Source organism: Pagrus major, chromosome 16 (assembly GCF_040436345.1).
Source record: "Pagrus major chromosome 16, Pma_NU_1.0".
Classification (NCBI taxonomy): domain Eukaryota; kingdom Metazoa; phylum Chordata; class Actinopteri; order Spariformes; family Sparidae; genus Pagrus; species Pagrus major.
The window spans coordinates 25,103,651-25,125,885 of record NC_133230.1 but is presented as its reverse complement, the minus strand read 5'-3'; the positions used below and the strand labels follow the sequence as shown (position 1 = coordinate 25,125,885).

The window sequence follows — 22,235 nt, the reverse complement described above, 5'->3', positions numbered from 1 at the left end:
ATCGGATAAATGGCAGTGCGGGCTCCTACCTGTCGCCTGCCTTTCTCCTTCTTTCATTCTCTCTTTTTTTCCTCGTCTCTCTTAGCAGCATGCCATCCCAGACCTGAATAGAAAGACTGATATTTTGTCTGGGCAATCTGTTGATTTCAGTTTCACATTTCAGATGTGCTACCTTTGAGTTTTTTGTGTCCTTTGTTGTTGGAGTGGATGTGGGAAGTGAGAAACCTGTTTGTGGCTGGCATGTCATTTGGTGCAAGGCTTTTTACCCCTCGTTACATCTGGAAACCATTTCTTGTTCAGATAAAACGTTTTTTGATATAACATTCTCTCTCTCTTTCAGACCAGCAGTATTCATGGTCGCCCTCGCAGTACTTCGATGAGGAAAGCTACTCCCCTCCACCCAGGAACATGAAGGGTCTCTCTGGCGGCCGCCCTGCCCAGCTCCAGCTCACCTCCCCCACCTCAGCCCACACCTGCGGCCTCGCTGAATGCGACCATTCCCTGGACCATCACCTCCACCATGGCAACTCACGGCCCCCCTCCTACCTCCTCAGCCCCACTGAGAGCTGCCCCCTTGAGAGTCACCATCGCTGTTCCCCGCGAAGCTCCATCCACTCCGAGTGCATGGTGATGCCGGTGTCCATGTCGGCCACCGACCACTCCATCTCTAGTAGCACTTTCCCCCGCATGCACTACGGAAGCGCTTCACGGGACAGCAGTGGCAACACTCCTGGCTGCAGGGAATCCCGAGACGATGGTGGCTCATCCTCGCATGGTGGCAGCGGCAAAATGAACCGAATCCCAGCAAATCTCCTGGACCAATTTGAGAAGCAGATGCCATTGCACCGTGATGGCTTCCACACGCTGCAATACCAACGCACCTCCACCACAACCACGACTACAGAGCAGCGCAATGAAAGCCCTGGGCGAATACGCCACTTAGTCCACTCTGTACAGAAGCTCTTCACAAAGTCGCACTCTTTAGAAGGTTCCTCCAAGATGAACGGTACCAAAAGCGACTCGCATCGGGACAGCTCACACCACCACCATCACCACCACCAAGGCCACCACAAACACAGCAAACGCAGCAAGAGCAAAGAACGGAAGTCTGATGGAAGCGGCAAGCAGCGCTCAGGAGGTTGGTGGAGTTCAGATGACAACCTGGATAGTGACAGCACGTACAGAACACCCAGCGTCATGTCACGGCATCCTGTGGACCACATCAGCCACTGCTACCCTGAGGCAATGCATGGCCACCTGGCTGGAGACCTGTCACTAAAGACCTCCAAGAGTAACAACGATGTAAAGTGCTCAGCCTGTGAGAGCATAAGCATGGCACCTGAGGGAAAATTCATGAAGAGGAGCTCCTGGTCAACGTTAACTGTCAGCCAAGCCAAGGAGGCCTACAGGAAGTCCTCACTCAACCTGGAGAAGCCCATGACGCCCACCGACCTCAAGCCCAACCTCAGGCCCTGTCACTATCTACAGGTGAGTTTGTCTTATATTGCTATATGTCTAGTCTGGCTCACTAGATGTAGACTGAAGGTATAAACCAGAAACTGGGTGACATTCTTCTCCCTTCTGCTATCTGCATAATAGCATTTTCAAAGTCCCCTTCTCTATGTGAAACAGCAACCTCTGGGCTAGCTGAAAATGTCGAGTCAGTCTCACCCTAGCCTGGTCGCTAATGGTATGAATGTAGACAAGCTAGCAGTTGTTACTTTTTCTTTAGTTTTCTCAAGTTACCCCGCGACTGTTTTGCAGGGGCACCGTCGCTGCGTCCTGGGCTCTGTGGCACCCAAGACGATTGTGATCCATTTAAAGAAATGCAGACGAGCCAGGGCATCCTTTCCCGTATAGCAGAATGATAATGGGTGTAACCAGGCCTTTCTCCAGCACTGGTATAGCGCTATTGAGTGACTTGTATGTGTCAATAAGGTTGTATCTCTTAAGCAGTGGTACCCATGGGTACACAATTTCTCTAGTCAAATACTATAGCGGCTAATGTCCCTGGTCATAAAAACCTGCATTTACATTACTTTCCCAGATAGCAAAATTGTTGCACCAGACACGTTTATCCGGCCCACATTGCATGGAATGATGGCACATGGGCAGCCAGCTCCTGTTTGCCAGATCTGAGTCACAAGCAGACCATACCATGGTGCCCAAGTGCCATCATTCCACGCAGTATGTGGGCCAGATGAGGGTTTCAGGTACACTTTTGCTCTCTGAGTTGGATTAATTTTGATTGTAGAAATTTGTAGACAAACAAGCTAATTTAGATCAGTTTAGTCAGAGCTCTTGATAGAAGGAATAACTGTTTGCAAGAATTAAGGCCAGACTCAGACTACAGGCCAATTTAATCCTAATTCCCCAGTTTGAGGAGAAATCTGGTCTGGGACCTCAGTCAGTACCACTGTTTGTTGCAGATAATCTGGTTATGTGAGGGGTTTATTGATCTTTAACCTCCTGAACACACGTTTCTAGATGTACTTGAAAGTCATATGTCTTCATTTGAATGTGAAAACATTAGAGAAAAAACAGGCAAATATTTGAGTTTTGGTGGGGTGAGATCAAAAAGAGGCAATTGCCCATCTAGAGGTCCTACAGTTCAAGAATATAGGTTGAAAGAAAGCTACATTGTGCCCATTTAAGTCTATGAATAGCATAAATAGATGACTTAGAAGGTTATATTAAAAAAGAAGATTGTGGTTTGGATGAAGCCACATGATAGTGACAAGCAATTGAAGTGATGATAAAACACACATTTTGTCGCTCAGTCACTACAATGGTGACGAAGAACTTGAGGTAACCTTTGCAGCACAAACAAAAAACATCAGTTCCAAAACTAAGGCCTGTATTGTACAACACAAAGCTCTCTATTTCTGTAGGCATCTGCGGTGAATAGACAAGGATGAAAAGTTGCTCATCTCAGCTGGATTTCTGATTGATCTAAAAGACAGTGTTTTGTTGGTCGGTGCCCTGGATATTACAATGTGAACATGTCCGATGGCTCAGCATGCGGCGGCAGCAAAAGGGACGGGCACAGCAGGACAAATCAATTGACTCCATAAATGATCTGTGCCAGAGGGGAAGAGATGGCAATATGAGAATAAAAGACCAGAGATGAATGTTGATTTTTTTGACTGTGTTGTTAGCTTCAATTTTACATAGCTTTCAGACCTGGAAAAGGTTAGCATTTAGCTCAGGCCTATGATCGGCTCAGCGGGACGCCCAAAAGCATCGCTGGGATCAATTCAGACTGAGTCAGCACTTTACACAGAAGTGTCTCATGAGTTTTATATGCATGCTGAAGGGTATATGGAAGAGAAAAATGAAAAGAAAGCATGCTTATAAATCCTAAATTGCAAAATCAGGGAAAAATAGATTCTGTAACGATGCTGCTCAATATACAACAATGTGATATCTGATAGCATCATGTAAGTACGGCCTGCGGGCGAAATAAAGTGAGCACTTCAGCACATTGGGAGAGAAGACTTAGAGACTCTGTGCTCTTAGTAGAGAGTGTGTTGCAGGATTAGGGACTGCTGTGAACGGAAAGCCAATACATTACTCAAATCAGCCAGCGGAGCCAAAGAAACCACTCAATCTAGGCTTACGTCAACAGAAAATGTTTCGGAGGACTAATTTTGACTAGCGTATTTTTAAATATAACTGATGATCAGTCTGAACTGGACAGACGGTGCACTCATCCACTCAAATGTTTCACAATCCCAGTAAGTGCAGTAATCTCTCAATGAGAGAGTCGCAGTGTTTAGTGTGCTCCACCACGACCCCTTCTTCTCTTCCGTTTGGTCATTCAGCTGAGGTAGTGTCCGAGTCGTGGCACCATAAACACTTCTAAAAATATCCTCCTCTCCTCCTTCCTGCCGCAGGGCTATATTTAGCCCGCCGTTATCAATCCAATCCGCGCGGGGTGACACATCTTCCCTCCCCGGGGGAGAATCAATGCCCTCTCCGAGAGCTGGAAGATGCTTTGAAGGAGAGAGCGGAGAGAAAGTTGAAGATGCATACCGCCGCGTTCTGTGCCTCTGTGGATGCATCGAGATACTCAAGGAAGCAGAGTAGAGGAAACAACAAAAGAGATGGCTGTGTTTGCTCCCCATGGCTAATGCTGTTGCTCCATCACCAGGAGCAGTCAGGCAAAGAGATGAAGCCAATAGTCAGGGATGATACTCACACCAAGGGGTCATGTTGAGGGGTTTTCACTTCCTGCTGCTGCTGAATTGGGATTACCCACAACTGTCTGCGCTGTTACAACATAAACTGTTTCCTGGGAGAGTGTGTGTGCTGTCTGTCCATGTATTAGTGAGAGCGTGTGACGGCGTGTGTTTTTTTTTCTGTTTATGGCACACCAGATGGTTTGAAGATGTGCTAGTCACCTTGTTTGCGTCCTTGGTCATTGACAGAAGGAATGAAAAACCTCTTAAGTGTTGTGCAAATATGAGACGGCAAAACGGAAAGATACGCAGGACTCGTCTTACTGACGTAATCAAATGCTAATCTGTTCCATGCAGCAGGTGTGTGTGAATCTTCAGAGTGGGTTAGCTCATGTGCATGTATGAGAGATCGATTAACCAGGCATCAGGTAAGACAGAGACAGATTACTATTGGCTGCTCTCTCTCTAAAATGACAGATGTTGGGGAATCAGACGTGGCATTAGCCATCGCTCTCTGTCTCTGGCTAAGTCATTTCACAAATTAGCCTCAATTAGCCCCCCCAAGCCACACACACACACACACACACACACAGTGTGTTTTCATGAGTTTGACTGTGAGTTTAATATTAATGAAAGGAGGTGATGGTGGCAAAACATCCGTCTCTGTTGGTGACAGGCTCACCTGGATGCATTTTGTGCACATACAGTAGGTGTTTGGGGCACCGTCTCTCTCTCTCTGACACACACTCTCCAAATTAAATATGTAAATACACCTGGACTGCAGTAACAGCTGTAACCTATGCCTCCTCCACCTTCCCTGCACCCAACTTCACAGCACAATAACTTTGTCTTACTGACAACTCTCAGCCCTGATTAAGGCAGAGGCTCCGGCAGACGCTACTCTATTCTCTCCCTGCATACAGTACTGGAGTACAAAGGGAGGATTAGTCTTTGATAGTTTTGCTGATAGGGCATTGCGGAGGGATTTAATAAGCCAATTAATTGCCATGTTGGCTTGCCAAAGGTGGAGCTTGAGACGCAGAAAGGCTGCTGATTAAATTACAAAAGGAGAGTGCAAAGCAGCAGAAACAAAACTGGCACTGTGACTGAAAGCTACAGTAACACCACCCACACACACACACACAGGGGTTCCCTAACTTTTTCGTAAAGGTGTTCCCAGATAACTATTAGGCCAAGAACCACTACTTAATAAGGTTTCATCCCAGGAATTCGGGGAGCAGACAGCAGTTTGTAGCTAAATGTTACTCATCACTGTTGCCTGAGGCGACAGCATGGCTTTGTGGTTAGCACCGTGTCGACAAGCATCTGCTCGTATTCCTGTTTTATTACCTCAAACCTCGAGTTTCCCTGGATTCTACAAGGAAGTTGTCAGTCTATAACCATTTAATTGGTCAATTGTTAAGCACATTTTCTCCCATATCCTTTTTGTGTGTGCTACTGCTTTCACAGGCCAAATCAATAATAATGGCCAGCGAAGGTAGCCGGTAAGGGTGCAATACCAACATTTGCTTCTTTAGTAGCATTTTCTTGACAATAATTCTTCACTGTATGAAAGTTTTAGAAGATCATGCCATTTGGTGCAGCCCAGAAAATACACTAGTGTCTCATGTGGGGCTTTTCCATACACATGTGTAGCTTAGGTTGGCTCAGTTTGACTCGGCACGTCAGCCCAACAAGGCAGGGATTTGCATTCCACTACAACAGGGCTACATGCTTGAAGGTTTGTCTTTAACTAATGAGGGTGCTTGTCTGAAATAGTGGTCAGGAGAGCGGCTGTAAATACTCTCAATATCATAGAAGAATAATTGCTAACAAACTTCCACTAATTAGGTGTTAAACACGTTTATTTTCCTAAATAATCTTCAGAATAAAATTATTTAGTCATTTAAAAACTTTATTATGAAGCAGCAATATTAGGAAATGTTGGGTTTTCACCAGCAGTAACTTAACATGACTCCCGAAACAGCTGAAAGTCAATATGATGAAACCGTAAAATACAGCAGATACCCAAAAGTACAAACAGAGACTCAAACCACAGAGATTCACGTGGAAGCTACAAAAGCTAACAAATCAGCGTGGCATGGTTTGACTCGGCATGGCCAAAAGTGCTTGTGAAAGAGCTCCAATGGTCTGAGTTTGGAGAACCTCCAGGCGTTAAAGAAAAGAGGGAACTTTGAGCATTATTATATTGACCTTGACTTGTTATTTCTTCTTTTTGATGTGCTTTCTTCCATATATGAGCAGTTTACCTCATTGTTAAATTTGAACAGCTCTCCTGTTGGCAAAGATCTCTCTGATATACCAATTGTATGAAATCTTCCCAGCACAGACAAAGCTGCAGCAGTTGGTGAAGAAAGTCAAAAATCTGGCAGGCTAAAAAGACAGATATTTGTTACCAGGAGCCCAGACAGAACCAAATGGAGAGTGAATATTGATGGCCAAAACCAGACAATAAATGCCAACTGTTCCATGTTTTCTGGATGTGAAAGTAGGCAATTATGTTCTAGTAAATCATTGGCTGTGTATCCATCAGCTTTTTAAAAATCCTTTCCTGCCTCCTAGTGGCCAAAAAAAGATGAGCGGAGAAATGCAGTTGGAGATCGGAGGTCTCGACATCGATGGCATTAAACCACGTCAAATTACTCATCGGTTAACACCACACATCTTGGGGCAGCAGATGATGTGGATTTCACTATAGGAATATTTCAAAATATTATAGTTAGCCCGACTGACCTTTTCCTCAGCCCTTTCCTCAGCTACTCCATGGGAGAATACAATAAGTACTGCCAGGCACATGCAGAAATCTGTTCCCATTGGATCTGCCCTGGGGTCTCCTTCCATCAGTTGTGGTTGTGATACTTCCAATGTAAGTCTAACCAAAGGTGTCTTTAATGTAGTAGGTACTTATTTTGTCTCTACAGTCTCAATACCCGATCCTCCTGGAGTCCTGAGCTTCTTATCATGTCCCAAACAGCCACTCCCTCTGTAGATATACAATGCTACTTTAAACATAATCATAAATATTGTATTCCATTTCTGCCAATAGATCTTCCTGAACCCCCATAAATTATACGCGCTGGACCTTAACACATGCATTTACAACACGTGTCTCCTTGTGTGTTAGTGAGTGAGCACTCTTTAACCTGTCCCCAGCCGATAAACATGGAGTGGAATAAAAATGTACAGGTGTGAGCACTTGGCCTGAAGTTGGCAACAAAAGGGGAGGCCGCCCACAGCATTCTATTGCGTAAAGTAGTTTATTGAACCACTTAGTTAACTGAAACATAATAATGAGGTGTGAAGGTGTAGGGCAGAAGTCAGACGTATTTGTAATGTGTGGATGGGTGGGTGGGTGAAAGTGTGGTGGAGTGAGTGAGTGAGTGAGTGAGGACATGAGAAAATCACATGCCCTCTTATGCTCTGTTTAGATTTTTCTGAAAATGTTTTTTCTGTTGTCTACTTGTTCGTTTGTTTTTTTCAGTCTTTTCTTGGCCTAACCCACCCCAGCTGAGGTGAATAGCTTGCAGTGTTGTGCTTGAATTGTTTATCCTGTCCTGTCCCTTTTTTGTAGTGTTTTGTTCAAACTTTTACTGGTCCAGTACACTACTGTTTAAAGGTCCAGTATTACGTTATCCTAAGAATTTTTTTGTTTTTGTTACCTTAAAAGTAGCCAGAGGGAGAGGGTCCTCTTCTATGGAGCGTTGCACCACAATGTTTCTACAGTGGCCCAGAACAGACAAGCCAAACTCTGACTCTAGAGACACTCTGGTATGTGAATTAGCTAATGTTACAATGCTAACCCAATGGTGAACATGGTAAATAATATACCTGCTAAATATCAACATGCTAGCATCGCCATGTGGAGCTATTGATATGCGCACTGAGCTCAAAGAACGACTTTCCTTCTGTAAGTACAGTATAGGCTCACAGAGCAGCTATGTAGGTAGACTCTTGCACACTGTGTACACCTGGTTTTAAAATGAGATCTGTATCTGGATACTGTATCAAGATAAGAAATGATCCGATCTTGCCTTTGCATTTACACCTGGTATTTTTAATGCATTCTCTTTATCCTCATTGAGAATGGATCTCTGTCCTCCAGAGCAAAACTTGCTTGAGTAATTTGAGGTGGTGGCAAACTAGACCCAGACTCCCTTTAAAAAAAGTGGAATTTTCTGAGTTTTCGCGTACGGGACAACTTTATAAACTTTGTACTTTTCTATGTATAAAATATTGTGTCAGTTGCAGTCTGTTGTAGGGTTGACGTGTAGACTACTCTTTGACTAGATAAATATACGCCTTATAATGAATGCAATGTGCACGGTTATTTCTCATTAATTTCCCACCCTTATTGCTCTCCTTTTTCACACAGTTTGTTGAATAATGCATCCTTTGGTGCTTTTGGAGGCTTGTCACTTTCAGCCTTCTCACTTGATCACACTCTCAATTTATGTAAGCTAAAAACAAATACCTGTATCATCGTTGTGTTTTGTACAGATGCCAGCATGCTGTATGGACTGCGTTTACACCTGCCTCAGATCTGAACACAATGCGAGCCGGACTATCTTTTGATGTGGTCGGCCATATCCGATCACATTCCAATCACAATTATCCAGATAACCTGTCGGGATGTACATCTCAAGTTAATGCCAGGTGCAAATGGGGTGTTAATCCTGTTATTAGTTGTTGGACACTGAGACTAGATATGTTGGATACTCGGATTCAGAGTTAGTCCCAGAAAAAGCATTAGCTTTTGCTGAGAGAAATACTATTAGAATAAAAAAAAACAAGATTATGTAAGTCGGACAGTGGCTCACATCATCAGATTCTTCACACCTTCCAGTGCATGACTGTTTCCTTTTCCTTTCATCGTCGTGTCTATTTACACTTCTGTACAAACATCTGATCGCATGAAGTGTCAGTAAATAAACAAGATGGAGACAAGATGAAAACACAATGCCTCGTGTGTGGGCGTTTAAGTGTGAATAGAGAAAGACGGGAGGAGAAGAGTCGGTGGTGGGCGTGCGGTGGGTGTTGAATCTGGTTGAGTAAGAAATTCATGTTCTCCCCTGCGAGGTGGGAAGAGGAGACAGGGAGGAAAAAAAGAAAAGAAAACAGCACCTGTTCCAACACACACAGCATACCCATGCAATCTTGTGGGAGGAAATGAGGGTCTGCAGGCTGGTGGGTGGGATTACCACTGATTGAACCTTAAAGAGCTCACTAACTCTCTCCCTTCCTCCCCCCCCTCTCTCTCAGCCGTCTCTCTGCACTACATCCTTTCTATCCTGTCTCTCTCTCTCTGTCTCACCGCCTAGCTCACTCCATTTCTTAACTTATTGGCAGCGACTTATATTTCTTAGTGAAAGAGGTCCTGCGTATAGATAGAGCTGCAGAGTTAATCAATGAAATGCACTGCTGCTCTGCAGGAGCGTTGGCTGAGGCCTGGCCAGCCTTACTACCCAACACACACACACATACTGTATATACTTCACACTCCCTGTAGGCTCCTTCAGTGTCAAAGATCAAAGCAGTGAAAGTAAAGGCAGGCACACACAGCTAATATGCCAATGTCTGCACAATCCTGCAATGAGATGCATGTGAGGCACGTCACTGATGTTATTTATTGGCAAAGTGCCGAAACAGCTCAGGCATACAGTGTGTGTGTAAGTGAGTGCCCACCTAGAAAAACCTTGGTCATATATAGAATGTAAAAATACCTTTTCCCTGAGTCATGTCTGAATCCAACCATTTAAGGCAAGACCAACTTCTGTCATTGTGAAAACTTTAAATATGAATCTTCACACTTGAGCTGTGAATTTTCACACTAACCTTGGCTCATAATCACAAAGGGTTTTGCCATAAAATGTGCTGCTGAACAGAACACTTTATTTAGGAACAACAGAATCATCAAAGCCTCCCTGAATGATTGCTCATGAAGTGGCGGAAAGTAACTGAGTACATTTACATTTACTTGGACAATTTTTCTTTATAATACCGCTCCACATTTCAATAGCGTACTTTCTGCTCCACTGCATTAGTCTGACAGCTTTGGTTATTATTTACTGTTAAGATAAAGATTTTACACTATGGATAATATAACAAACTTACAAAAATGTAGTTTTAAAGTCTAAACCAATGGTTTCCAAACTTTTTGGCCTCTGACATCTTACATATAGCAGTGTGTAGTGGGGGTCACACTTTAGATGTTTATTTGGTGGAGCCAAATGGTAATTTCCCTTTAAACTTCTAACTTGATTTAATTTCATTAAAGAGAAAACCCCTTCTAGCGTTTCCCCGTGGTATTACTGTTGGCGCAGCTGTCACAAAGACAGCATTAGCAACATGGCTACTGCTAACGGTCTGGGTACTGGCCACAATAATAAACAACCTTAAGAATCCCAATTTGACCTGGTGTTGAACCGTCCGGACTCCTGGTGATAAGTGGAAACACATATCTTCATGTGCATCAGACGGGAGCAAGTTAAAGCTCATCCGTTCACTCTTGTTTTACCTCGGTTTCTATCGTCCTTCCCCTTCACCTTCTTTGCCTCTTCCATCAGCGGGGTTCTTTTTTTTTTCAAGTGTAGATTTTCCACAGTCATTATAGTTGGTTCACTGTTATCAGGGAATAGCTACCATGGAAAACAATGCCTCCTTCTGTTTTGGTTGCGCAACAGTATTTGCGCTCCCTCTGTGCTGTAATTCGTCCTTCATTTTTCTGTGAAAAATCCAGCCGTGGCAGCATTTAAAGCAAGACTTATAGGGAACCAATCTATACTCAGTGGCTTCATTTTTCTACAGCCATTACATTGTGCATCAAAGATTCGAGAACAAATCCAAAAAATGAAAACAGATTTGTGCATCAGAACTTCTGTCCTCTCCTATAAATCATCTCAGCTATATCTGGTGTATCTTTATTTAAAAATGTATATAAAGTAGTTTGAACTAGCTCCACATCCAAAACCAATATGTTGCTGATATAATACTTGTATGTATATACTTTTACTTCAGTAGAACTTTTTATGCAGGACTTTTACTTGTAGTGGAATATTTTTACATTGCTTTGTCGATGCATTAACTTTAGTAAAGGGTCGGAATGCTTCTTCCACCACTGTGCACATGGCGTCGGGCTCGTTGAAGCATGCTCACCGGAATCCCACATCTTCCCTCTGTGAGATCTTTAGTTCAAGGTGCATGTCCATGTCGACAAGCGTCTGCGTTTCAGCTCCACTAAGCATGCTGGGAAGGTGCGTGTGTTTTCACAGCAGTCAATACAAGTGCGCTGCTGCCCAGCCTGTTTCTTTATCTTCACAGGGGAGACACCCTACAATCTATCCGGTTTATCAGCGAACCCAAATTAAACAAATCTCACCACAGCTTGCGCCTGTCCTCCGGCGTTCCGTTCATTAATTAGACGTCTAAAAATATCAAACCCCTCCAAGACTTAATTAACCCATCGACTCCATTTGGTAGCTGGTGCGTGCCTGTCTTTTGAGGGGAGATGAATGACTTTTATCAGTGTGTGTGTGTGTGTGTGTGAGTGTGTGTTCGTGTCCGTGCATGTTTTGGATGGAGGGTAAGCTTATGCATTCTTAAATCCAGCATGTCTGTGTCCTATTCTGCATGGGTTTGTTTTTGTGTGTGAGTACTGTTATGGAGGTGCATCTTTCTGTGCTTCTTTTTGTGTTAATCTGTCATTACCTTTTCTCATGATGTAACACCGCCGCTTCGCAGTGAAATTTCCTGCCGAGCTTTACAGACATAGAGGACACGCTGTAATCCCATCAATCATGCTAACGCCACAACACAGATGAAACGTAAGAGTCAGAGGCAGCTTTGACCCAGAATGCTCTGTGATTAACAAAGAGTGGGCTGTAATAAAGCCATAATTGTTCAATTATTCAAGACGTTTTGATGTGATGTGACACTTGTTAGAGCCGTAATCGCGGGTGGGCGTGCGTAGATGCCAGAGGTTAGTGGAATTAGTGTCACAGGGATGTCGTTTTTTTCAGGATGTAAAAGAACGGATACCTTCAGGGCTGTTGATGAATTTTATATCTCATAAAAGTGGCATGTCTGTATAGTTTGCAAATGCAAACATTTTCTGTTGGAAATTCTAGCTTTTCATGCTTTTCATATATCAGAATTGGAGGTTTTGTCAGGTTTATGCAGAAATGGACCCAAATGCAAGACAAACACATGGGCAGGTGAGCTTCAATGCTGATAACTAAAGTCCAAATTCCAAGTAACACAAGGGAAGGCAACAAAAACTGGCAACAAAAAGGCAGGCAAAGGAAAATGTAATACAAAAGCAAAGGGCAAACCAGAAAAACACAAGGATCAAATAAAGAACACAGGGAACACAGAAGACGCATGGACAAAAACAGATGATGCAACGTGTGAGCAAACAACACAGGCTTAAATACAACTAAACTAACAGGGGACCGAGGTGCAGGTGGAGAGACACTGGGAATAGGGCAGTGCTAACAAGGCTGATGTGAGACGTGTGGCGAGGGCATCAAACTGGGGAGAAGCACAGGGACACAGGAGGGAAACAGAACACTGGGTGAGAAGGAAGTAGAAAGTTAGAGAGGACATAAGTACAAAATAAAGCAGGACATAGCTCACCAAAAACCAAAACAATGACAGGTTTTATTTTCAGCAGTGCGTCGTTGGAAAGGATCATTTCTGTTTTTATTGCTTTCGGAACAATAATTGCATTTCAATTGTTATTTTCAAATGGATGACATTTGCATCACAAAATGATTAGAGTCATGCGTTTGACGCATTAGTGACATTTAGATGCAGCCTATCTCTTCCTGACATTTGCTACAGCCAGTCAGCTGCCACCCAGTTTATTGTGAACCTGTGAGCAGTGAGTTAGTCACTGGTTGGCAGAAGAAAGTTTGAAAAAAAGAAAAACAGAAGCGGTATTATCAGTATAATCACACATTTATGCTGTATTTCATCACTAAAGGTTGAGAGGCTATTGTAAAGCCCTTTCTGAGTGTAGTTCTGGTCCGGTGTTGCTGTAAAGTCAAAGAAATATGGACCCAAGTCTGATTTAACTTAATGAAATCTAGAGCCGGGGTGGATTGGCACCGCGCCGAGGCTGATCCGGCTGGCAGGATGTTAAAGTGACGGATGGATTCGGCATCAGAGAAGCCTTCAACTTCCACGCAGAATTTAATGATTACTGACAGTGTCATATTTTATGAGTGCAGATCATTGACCATGGAAATGCGTGTCCAGCTAAAGCTCCTGACCATCGCACACAGTCAGCAGAGTGCGACGAGATAAATCTACTAAGGAGAACAGAAAGCAGGGAAAGGGAGACAAGAGAGGTTTGTGCTTGTGGAGGGTCTCTGCATGTGTGCTGTTGTGTTGTGATATCTATGTTTGTTTGGAGGAGAGGGTGAGACCCTGACTCAACGGCGACTGTTGTTGTCACAATAATTGAACTCTGTTGTGCTGTTTAACTAAAGCGAGAAAACGAGGGAGCGTGTGAGTCAGACAGAGAAAATGAACGATTGGTATAGTGTGTAATGAGCTTGTGGAAAATCATCGTCAGTTCATAACATGAGTGGGTGAAGTTAGCCTGGCAGATTTTAATAAAGCACAGAAACCTATCAGGATCATTTAATTACATTTCTACATGTTGTTTAATGGCATGTACCATAATGGAAACCCATTTTCCTTCCACCACAATTCAGAAAATAATTTTGCGGTTCTCAAATTGTTGTGTTATTATCCCTATTATACCAGTAACTCTGCTCGAAATAGATTACAATAACACAATCGGCGTGTCTGAGCAAAGCACGACAGACGAATGTCAAAGTGCGTTAACCTGCCTGCAAGATGCTCCGTTTGCCTTCCTGCTCGCTCTACACGCTCAACATGCCACTTGCGGTATGAAATATTCCCTCCATATGTAGTACAGACAGGCAGCGAGTGCGACTACGAGACCCTTTTCTCACTCTGAATGGGATAATGGTGATGCTGACGTCTGGACGCTCAATTACCTGGTTTGACGAGTGGAAGACAATTTCTGCATGTAAAAACTGCCTGTTCTTGTTTTGATGGCAGGCTTCCACATGTGAAAGCTACGTCACCGTGAGCGAAGATGGCTCCCATTCTCTATTTTCAAGCTTTCTTTTGCCAGTAATTATGATAACAGGCCAGCCAAGATTATAGCAGCATTTCAGTCAAGGTTTTCAGCAGTTTGTAACCTGGCCAACCTACAGGAAAGCTGAAATACTAAGCAGCTGTGGAAGCTTTGTGAAGGTTTTAATGTGCGTTGACTCATTATGAAAATGGTCTTGTGTAACTCAATGGATGGAACTAACTGTGCATGAGGTAGGGGGTTTGATTCAAGTGCCTATCAAGTGGCACATTGCTTCATCACTGGGAAATGTTATAACAGTCCCTTTTTTATGGTTTTAATGCATCATTTAGATTTACGTGGTCCTCCAGAAGTTTAGATATATTGTAAGTATTTTTATAATATATTCAAGGACTCACGGTCTGTGTGCTCTTGCAATGCAGAGGCTGGAACATAATGCTATTTAGATATGTACCATTATGACCACAGTAATGTTGGTAGGAGGATAAAATCTTGCAATAAAATAAATCTATGACATTATTCAAAGAAACTTCCCTCTGAAATGCAGAGCTAATTTTCTGAAATTTTTTATATCAAAATGGATGAAAAAGCACAAGTGTCACTTGTCCTACACTTCCTCCTAGCTAATTGTTTCGGTGACAATCTGCACTTTTATTGTTTTTATGTGTTTGTTTTTTTAAAGTTGCCAGCTTTCCTTTATTGTTGGTTGAAAATGCAGTGAGCTGCTGACTTTTCAGTGTTTTCAAAGGACTTGTTCGAAAACAAAAATCTTACAGGAGTCTTAAACACACACTTGATGGCTATATACATGATATTGTGGTAAAACACCAAGGCTAAAAGTAACAGAAGCAAAGAGAACAAGATAACATTTGTCACATTTTCATATTCATGTTTTTACTTTTAATGTTCCAATAGAAAAGGCTTTCAGGATGAACACCTGGGCACACTGGGTAATGTTGGGGTTCCCAAAATGTAAACTTCCCCAAATCCGATAACAAAGCAGGACCAAATTGTAATGTTAGCATAAACTCTATTGGTTTTTTTTTTACCGCTCTCATGGCATAAAGCAGGCAGCTGTTTTTCATCAATAAATAAAAAAACACAATAAATAAATAATTAAATTAAATCAAAAATCAATAGTACAACACCTGCTTAGAAATAATCAGACAAAGTAAGCGACTAGCTGGTGAACATAGTGCAGCATTTAGGAGCTAAGGTAACAAATATTTCCCTCATGAGTTGGTGGAGCCTGCACAGCTAAATGGAGAGTGAAGATCGGGTTTTACATTCTTCAGGCAGCAAGCAACACAGCTCCAAATGAGTGCCAATGTTGCTTCCTGACTGCTGGATGCGTTAACAGGTAGCTGTTTGCTAACAAGTCATAACTTTATAATGCGATAACATGCCAATGTTGTGTTTACAGCTTCTTGTGCTGCCCCCAGGTGGCCACAAATTATATTATTTCTCTGACTGTTAATCCTCCCCATGTCACACAGGTGCCCCAGGATGACTGGGGGGGTTACCCCGGCGATGGAAAGGATGATGAGATCCCTTGTCGTCGGATGCGGAGCAGCAGCTACGTTAAAGCCATGGGGGATGAGGAGAGCGGAGAGTCGGACTCAAGCCCCAAGACATCGCCTCAGAAGATGGTGCGGCCTGATGCCCTGGTCAAGGCCATCATCAGACCCAGGGAGCTGCTGGACTCACAGAGGTATAGCAAATGCAAATTTAAGATTTCAATAGTTCATAGTGTTTGGGTCTTTTTTTCTCTTTTTCTTTTGTTTCATTTTATTCTCTTTTTGTTTTTTTAACTTTTATATCCCTGTACACCTTAACAATTCAAGTGTCATTGTGTGTCTTGAAATCTTAGAGAAAACATATGTTGTATATTTTTTTGATGATATCATCTGTCAGTCTTTGTTCCTTAATAATCTCAGTCAACGTTTGTGCAGTCTATGTATTGATGTAAGCCCACTGATCTTAGTGTGCTCCAGTTGGGATTCCCCTGGTACCCACTGAGATGTTTTATATTATCACTGTGAGAGCCAAAGATCTACGTACATATATTGGCATTAAGTAAATTAATCTCCCAGTGTGTTGTGATATAACTCTGTTGGCTTCTCATGTAGTAGAAAATGTACAGAAATATCACGTATTCAAAGAATAACAACGACAAGATTTGGTGGGATGGACTTAATTCAATGCACATTTTCTTATTATTTTCTAGACGTGTGTCTTTCTGTGTTCCTATTTTAAGATTACATTTTAATACACCTTACACCTTTCTCAGCTTAGTATCAATTCATGTTTTGAGCAACACCGTACTTGTTATTTATCTGCTTGCTTTATTACACTCCCTCTAGCAGTGTTCGCAGTGTTCTTACGCTCGTGCCCCACCACTACATCAGTGTCAAACACTCGATAGCTGAACCCTGTACTCATTAGAATCCCTTTATGGGTATTTATATCAGTGCCTTCAACTGTAAGAAAGTGTTCAGTGCGTTCTTCTGGGATGTGTCCCATTATATGGTGAGGAAATACAAGGCTTTTTGTTTTTTGTGACTCGGCGGCGGAAGAAGACGCTCGTAAGAGGATTACACAATGAGACAAGCTGAAGACAATGTCACAGTAAAATAGACACAAGAAAACTATGTTATGGAGAGATACAAGTAGAGTTATTATGATTACAGCATTAACAAATCCATTAGATTAGGATGAAATTAGATTATAGAGTTCTCGCACCAAATAAAGAGTAGCTTTATCCGTCGTTATGTTGTAACTGAGAGACCATTCAGAAACAGATTTTTCCCTCAAGGTATTTGCTGGGTTGTGTTATCATTAACATAAATATTAAGCTTATCTACCTTTCTTCATATTTATGTGCGCAGAGCCAATTATAATACAGCCATGATACAGTGTAGGGGTTACTGTAGGTCAGAAGTGAATTCCCTTTCCAGTGCTGCTGTTTATTGTATGATGTCTTGATAATTGTCTCTTTCATCGTTCTGCCTCACCTTCTGTTGCACCTCACATCATATTTCCACCTGCCATTTGTTGTTACTCACCAAGGTTGTTAAAAAGCCGTCTTTGTTCAATAGTTTTTGGATGTTCATTTTTCAATTATGTGAGTGAAAAGTGCAACTTTTCAAATATTACTTGTCTTATTTGCCTGCCTATTATTGTGGTTTCAAATTGTATTGTTATAGTGCTTGAGAAAACGGATTATTGTGTCGCACGTGGCATCTTTTCCACAGTCATTTTTTTTTAAGGTGGCATTACAAGAAAGCAAATCCACTGTTGTTCCTCCTTCAAAGGGAGCTGGTCCTCTTTGTTTGCAGCAGAAAGTGAAGACAGTAATTACGGCCCGAAATTCACAATCTTTTTATTTATCAATTTAACGAATATCCCAGGCTTGCTCCCTCAAAACACAATCTTTTCATCTGCCTTTGCTTCATGAGCCGTGCATATTGAGTGCACTTACCAGTCAAGGTTTGAGTTCAGTGAGGAAGTCCCCATCAAAGGCTTTATCCTACAGAAGACCTTGTTGTACTGTACGTTCTCATTTTCAGATAATCACATGCAGTCTTTCCCTTTATTTTTTATCTGTGCCAGAAACCTCAGCAAGGTTAGAGACAACTGATTACTGGTAATTCTATGACCAGAGCCAGGAAGGGGTCAAGTCTTGGTTAAAGAAGACACATTTCTTGTGGGCCCCGCTTCAGTGATGACGGATTAAATCACCTGTTTTGTGTCCAATCACTTAAAATCAGTGTGCTCCAGCACGATGACACTCGTCTGGTTCTGCCACAAAACCGTCACCAAAGACTGAAACTGATGTCATTATGTGGAAGGAGCCAAGCCCAGTGAAATATTAATAAGCCTGTTGGCACAAGTGACAATGGTGAAAGCCGACCCAATCACCTGAATAAATGATAGCCAAGTAGATTTCTGCAAAACCACAGATAAAATCGGGAAGTTACTTTATTTTGCAACTTTCCATTTGTTTAGGTTGAGTTTTCTATTTGTTCTTTATTCACAACGCTGAGCCTATGCTCTCTTTAGGTTTAGGCACAAAAACGGCTTGGTTAAGGTTAACAAAGCATCATGGTTTGGCTTAAAATACCTTGTCGCCACGCTCATGGATGGAGATGGTCCGACTTCCTGTGAAAAATAGCCGGTTTTGGTCGGCACAAAAATGGATGGAAATGTCTCGAGGTATCCTTAAAAATAGGAACAGAAAATCTAGCGGTGTGACTCGAACTCTGGTCACTCGTTTGACAGCCTTGTTGGCTTGTAATAACACCACCGCCTACCCCTTCAGCTCCTGCTGTGACAGGTGACTAATAAGCACATAATGTGAACGTGATATGCCACGTTTGGTACACATGTGAGCTTTGTCAGCCTCTGTGGTTTGCAGAAACTTTAACTGCTAACATAACATCCTGGCGACTGGGCTGTGAGAGCAGGTGGGGCTTAAACAACCTTGTCCTCCTTTAATTATGTTGATATTGAAAGTATCCAGGTAGTTCTGAAGTCATTGGAAAGTTAGTTTAAAGTAAAAAAAGATCCTCCTGAAAGTGGATAAAAACTTCAATAATCCATCAGCATCATACATTGAATTATCTCTGAATTAAATATTTAAGTAGGTATTTGGGCTACAGATGTGAAGAAATACATGGAATTGGGAAAATTGCTACAATATAATAACAGGTGCTGTAGGGGGTTGATTGCCAGAATAGTTTCAAGATGATATTCACACAGCTAAGTTTGAGGATGCTGTTGCTCCGTCTGTTGGCGCACAGTGTGAGTACATCCTATTACTTTTCTCCTACATGCAGTGTGTTTTACTCTGCGAGGTTTGATGGACTGTGTAGAAAAACTGTTCACGGGCCTGCTGCAACTTCTGCATAAATCACACTGCGTGTCGGTTCTGCTTCTGGTCTGCACAAGCCCAAAGGCAAATCATCTGACATAAACTGAAGACATTATGCAAAGACGACCTTGTGCCTGACCTCAGTGTAGAGTGTGGCCTGTGACAGACACATAACTGCAGTGTATAATGTCAGACAGTCACCGTAAGAGACAGTGATACACATGCTGACTAACAGGGATGATTCCCTCACTCTTATTGTCATATCCTCCTCTCACTCTTCACACCGCCGACCCCGCGCTCATTGCCATTCGGCAGAGGTTTTTAAATTGCTACTCTCTCGTACAGAACAGCTTTTTTCCCTGGAAGCTCAGAAACCGCAGCGGGCAACACCCACAGAATCCACTAATACGCGTTGCCACTGTTAAGCTGACCCTGATGAAAACACGTACGCGCATACATGCAAACAGAATTGAAAAGTGTTTCTGGCAGTGTTTGTGACGTCTCTCTGCAGGATGACAGGAGCAGGAGGAAGGGCAGCAGAGACATTCAGCTTTTACTGTCATGCTTACATAATAAGACAGATTTTCATCCCTGAGGATAGATAATGATGACTCCAATGCTATTGATTGTGATTAGGCAGGAACATAATGATATCTGTCATAGAGGATGCCATCATTGGCCTTTTTAACAGCTCTTTCAGGGTATGAAGTAATGTATGAGGCAGCCGATGTGAGGTATGCTCCTTTCTCCACATCTTGCAAAGATTCCCCTGACTATCCATTTTGAATAGCTGTAAACAGTGAATGATTTATGAGGATGCAACAGCAGGAAGGGCTATCAGTTGCAGTTATTGTACTCCAAGGCCCCTCTGAATAATGGCTCTCTCAGTGGTTAGACCGAGAGTCTGCAGGGCTCTGCTGAAAAGAATGTATTGACCACCGTGGATCAGGCTGTGTGGCCGGCTTCTGAGTCCATTGACTAATGCGGCACCATTGTTGATATTTAGGGAGTCCTGAACCCACTCTAAGAATGACATGATGTGGTACCTTTCCTCTCGGATTTAAATAGAGGTGCATCAGTTTTTTGTTCTGTATCTTAAATATCCTGTTGTTACTTATTGCATTAATGTGAGACTGCTTTGGTGCAGAAGTCGACCAATAAATCAGCCGGGTCGATACATCGCACAAATTTAAATTGATATTGCTGTATGTGTTGAGCAATGAATAACAATACACAGCAGTACAGAGTTGAAGGGGTAAAAGGTGTGTGTTAATTAAATTAGAAACAGTGTTTCCATTACATAGTGAGTACTCACAAGTTATTTTTTGAGCTGTATAATGCCCCACTTACTGGAATACACACATGTTGGTCACAGCTCTTTGTTAAAGCTAATTGAAGAGATAAGATCACATTTTGTCGATCCCCATATGGAAAATGTTGAATTACAGCAACATAAGAAGAACACTAGTGAGGTTGAGTTGAACAGGATACATAAAAGTAAAGAAAATTTCAGTAAGGTCAAAAAGTCTTTAATTGATTTTTATTACTTTTATTTTGTTTCAATTGTAATACAATTTTTTCATTACAAACGATAATATAAGCTGAACAGTTTAAATGAAAAGTTGGATCTACGAAAAATGTACATGAATTTCAGAATATCTTGGTAGTTATTTCCCTCCTTTGCTTTAATGACAGCATGCACTCGACCCGGCATGGACTCCACAAATTCGTACAAAACCCTATGATCATGTTATCTCAGCGTGATTGAATGAACAGTATTACATTGGAAACAAATTAAAGTATTTTGGTTAGTCGTCTCAGACTTTTTGACGCTACAGATAACAAAAATGTCAAGCCTAGTCCACCCATACGCGGGTATTTTTGGGAATGGGGTTTCAAAACAAAAACAAACTCCTTCCAGACGGGCGTGTTAGCACCCTTTTAGAAATAATTTCTGCCCATGCACTGGGTGTAAACAGGAAGCAGATTACATACTCTGTGGTTGGTTGCTTTGTTACAGAAAACACTATGTACTATTTTTACTTTTACTGACTCTTCAATGTTGCTTACTTTTACTTTTAATTTCTATTGTATCTATTATAAATGTTACAGGGGGCCTAAGTTAAAGCTTACCAACTGTACGTTAACCCTACCAGTGTTCGTACATGTATGTGCAAAGTTTGCAGTTTTCTGATAATCCAGATCAAAGTGGCATAGTGGATAGACTGATAGAGTGAATATTAATGTTTATATTTTGTGTTTTTGTAAATTAAAAAGTATTCTTCTAAGTGCAGTATCAATTGGTCTAAGGCTTAGCTGAAAACATGGGCAGCTTCGAATTGCAGCCAGAAGTGACAATTCTAACGCAGTCATGTTTGCAAACCAGGCTGCTCTGTGATCGTTTTATTACAAAGGATACCAAAGGGACAGGAAACCAACCGGAGGGGACTCCAGCTTTTGTGGAAAAATTGGAAACACTCAGTGTTGCTGACAACAATTGTTTTACACTCCAACATTTTAAATCCCCCATTTAGACAAAGATATTCTTGACTTTTGTATCGACCTGAAGAGGATTCAATTTGGACACCATTTAGATAAAAGTCCGGTCCAGTGCCACTTTTCATGGGTCTCTCATCCAATCAGATTTGTGCCTATTCTCATTGTTTTCATATTCTTGGCTCCATCCTGCTGTGATCCATATCTGTTTCTGTTTCAAGTCCGCACATGAGAGGCGCCACTGATGCGGAGTGCCACCTGACATGAGAGCTCTCATACTATTATGCTTCATTGGGCTTGTTGGGATGGAATTGGATTGGATTCAAGACAGGCATGCCATTGGTTGGGTATCCTCTACTCTTGTAGCAATCTGATGTCCCGCGGGGGCATTCAGATGGGCCAAACACAAATTTGACAGCAGCGGCTCCCTGAAGCAAATCATGTTAAAGTGCGAACAGGCTGTCAGGTTGTGTCACCTCCCTCCATCTTTCCCTCTTTCGCGCTCTCTGTCGCTCTCGTGGTTGACAGGATCGCCTCT

General features: G+C 42.3%; 1 protein-coding gene across 1 annotated transcript in view; it reads left to right on the top strand.

Moving 5' to 3' along the window:
- Positions 1-348: 348 nt before the first annotated feature.
- The window catches only part of dlgap2a (discs, large (Drosophila) homolog-associated protein 2a), a 54,942-nt gene continuing 33,055 nt past the window's right edge, over positions 349-22,235 (top strand). The window contains exons 1-2 of the mRNA XM_073483827.1: positions 349-1,488; positions 15,825-16,039. Coding sequence (XP_073339928.1) covers positions 409-1,488; positions 15,825-16,039 — 1,295 coding nt within the window. The 5' untranslated portion in view covers positions 349-408. The remainder of the gene's footprint in view (positions 1,489-15,824; positions 16,040-22,235) is intronic.